General features: G+C 32.1%; 1 protein-coding gene across 4 annotated transcripts in view; it reads right to left on the reverse strand.

Moving 5' to 3' along the window:
- Window positions 1-650: 650 nt before the first annotated feature.
- Window positions 651-2,339, reverse strand: part of LOC106474369 — a 20,967-nt gene continuing 19,278 nt past the window's right edge. For all 4 annotated transcript variants that reach the window (XM_022402681.1, XM_022402682.1, XM_022402680.1 and 1 more), the window contains one exon: window positions 651-1,005. In XM_022402681.1, the coding sequence (XP_022258389.1) occupies window positions 904-1,005 (102 nt within the window). In that variant the 3' untranslated portion in view covers window positions 651-903. The remainder of the gene's footprint in view (window positions 1,006-2,339) is intronic.

Below are 2,339 nucleotides of genomic sequence, written 5' to 3' on the forward strand. Positions count from 1 at the left end.
TTTGATGGTTAATAGAAAACCCAACAAAGTTTGATGGTTAATAGAAAACCCAACAATGTTTGATGGTTAATAGAAAACCCAACAATATTTGATGGTTAATAGAAAACCCAACAATGTTTGATGGTTAATATAAAACCCAACAATATTTGATGGTTAATATAAAACCCAACAATGTTTGATGATTAATAGAAAACCCAACAAAGTTTGATGGTTAATAGAAAACCCAACAATGTTTGATGATTAATAGAAAAACCCAACAAAGTTTGATGGTTAATAGAAAACCCAACAATGTTTGATGATTAATAAAAAACCCAACAAAGTTTGATGGTTAATAAAAAACCCAACAAAGTTTGATGGTTAATAAAAAAACCAACAAAGTCTGGTAGTCAATAGAAAACTAGATAAAGATTATCATCAATAAATTGTCGACTTCAGAATTACTCTTCAAATAATATTCAAACACACATATACTGAAGCTGAAATTTCTTTTCATACATCATTTTCTAGTTACTTTGTTTATATTTCAAAATTTTTTACAGCAGAATAAAAATATAAGTACAGATACCAAAACATTGCATGCTTTTTTCCACATTTTAAAAAAACATTACAAATACTTAAGATTTCACAAACAAAATAAAACTTAACTCTCATTACAATAATCATAGTTTTATATTTATTTCTAAAACAGAGTGAACTTTGTAAATTAAAATGTCAGAATTTAAAATTTAACATATTACAAATGCTTATAGAATATATCTCATGAACATGATACAAAGATCACTTTCATATGTACAGTTCTTTACATTTGTTTAGTGACCTCACTAATCGAGTAAACAAAATAAGTATTCAAATATCATACATCAAGAATTTGGTACTTTCCATCTCGGTGACACGGTAACAACATCAGTTGTTAATCTCTGCAACAATTAGACGTGAAGTGAAAGCAACAAGGATGGCAAAGAGAACAGTCATTATAGTTCCATAGTTCATGGCATAACCATAAACCTAGAGGGAATAAAGAGAACAGTCATTATAGTTCCATAGTTCATGGCATAACCATAAACCTAGAGGGAATAAAGAGAACAGTCATTATAGTTCCATAGTTCATGGCATAACCATAAACCTAAAAGGAATAAAGAGAAAAGTCATTATAATTCCATAGTTCATGGCATAACCATAAACCTAGAGGGAATAAAGAGAACAGTCATTGTAGTTCTGTAGTTCATGGCATAACCATACACCTAGAGGGAATAAAGAGTGCAGTCATTATAGTTCTGTAGTTCATGGCATAACCATAAGCCTAGAGGGAATAAAGAGTACATTCATTATAGTTCCGTAGTTCAAGGCATAACCATAAACCTAGAGGGAATGAAGAGTGCAGTCATTATAGTTCCATAGTTCAAGGCATAACCATAAACCTAGAGGGAATGAAGAGAACAGTCATTATAGTTCCGTAGTTCATGGCATAACCATAAACCTAGAGGGAATAAAGAGTGCAGTCATTATAGTTCTGTAGTTCATGGCATAACCATAAACCTAGAGGGAATGAAGAGAACAGTCATTATAGTTCTGTAGTTCATGGCATAACCATAAACCTAGAAGGAATAAAGTTTGCAGTCATTATAGTTCCATAGTTCATGGCATAACCATAAACCTAGAGGGTATAATGAGTACAGTCATTATAGTTCAGTAGTTCATGGCATAACAATAAACCTAGAGGGTATAAAGAGTGCAGTAATTATAGTTCCCTAGTTCATGGCATAACCATAAACCTAGAGGGAATAAAGAGAACAGTCATTATAGTTCTGTAGTTCATGGCATAACCATAAACCTAGAGGGTATAAAGAGAACAGTCATTATAGTTCTGTAGTTCATGACATAACCATAAACCTAGAGTGAATAAACAGAACAGTTATTATAGTTCTGTAGTTCATAGCATAACCATAAAGCTAGAGGGTATAAAGAGAACAGTCATTATAGTTCTGTAGTTCATGGCATAACCATAAACCTAGAAGGAATAAAAAGTGCAGTCATTATAGTTCCATAGTTCAAGGCATAACCATAAACCTAGAGGGAATGAAGAGAACAGTCATTATAGTTCTGTACTTCATGGCATAACCATAAACCTAGAGGGAATAAAGAGAACAGTAATTATAGTTCCGTAGTTCATGGCATAACCATAAACCTAGAAGGAATAAAGAGTGCAGTCATTATAATTCCATAGTTCATGGCATAACCATAAACCTAGAGGGAATAAAGAGAACAGTAATTATAGTTCCGTAGTTCATGGCATAACCATAAACCTAGAAGGAATAAAGAGTGCAGTCATTATAATTCCG

Source organism: Limulus polyphemus, unplaced genomic scaffold, assembly GCF_000517525.1.
Source record: "Limulus polyphemus unplaced genomic scaffold, Limulus_polyphemus-2.1.2 Scaffold7128, whole genome shotgun sequence".
Classification (NCBI taxonomy): domain Eukaryota; kingdom Metazoa; phylum Arthropoda; class Merostomata; order Xiphosura; family Limulidae; genus Limulus; species Limulus polyphemus.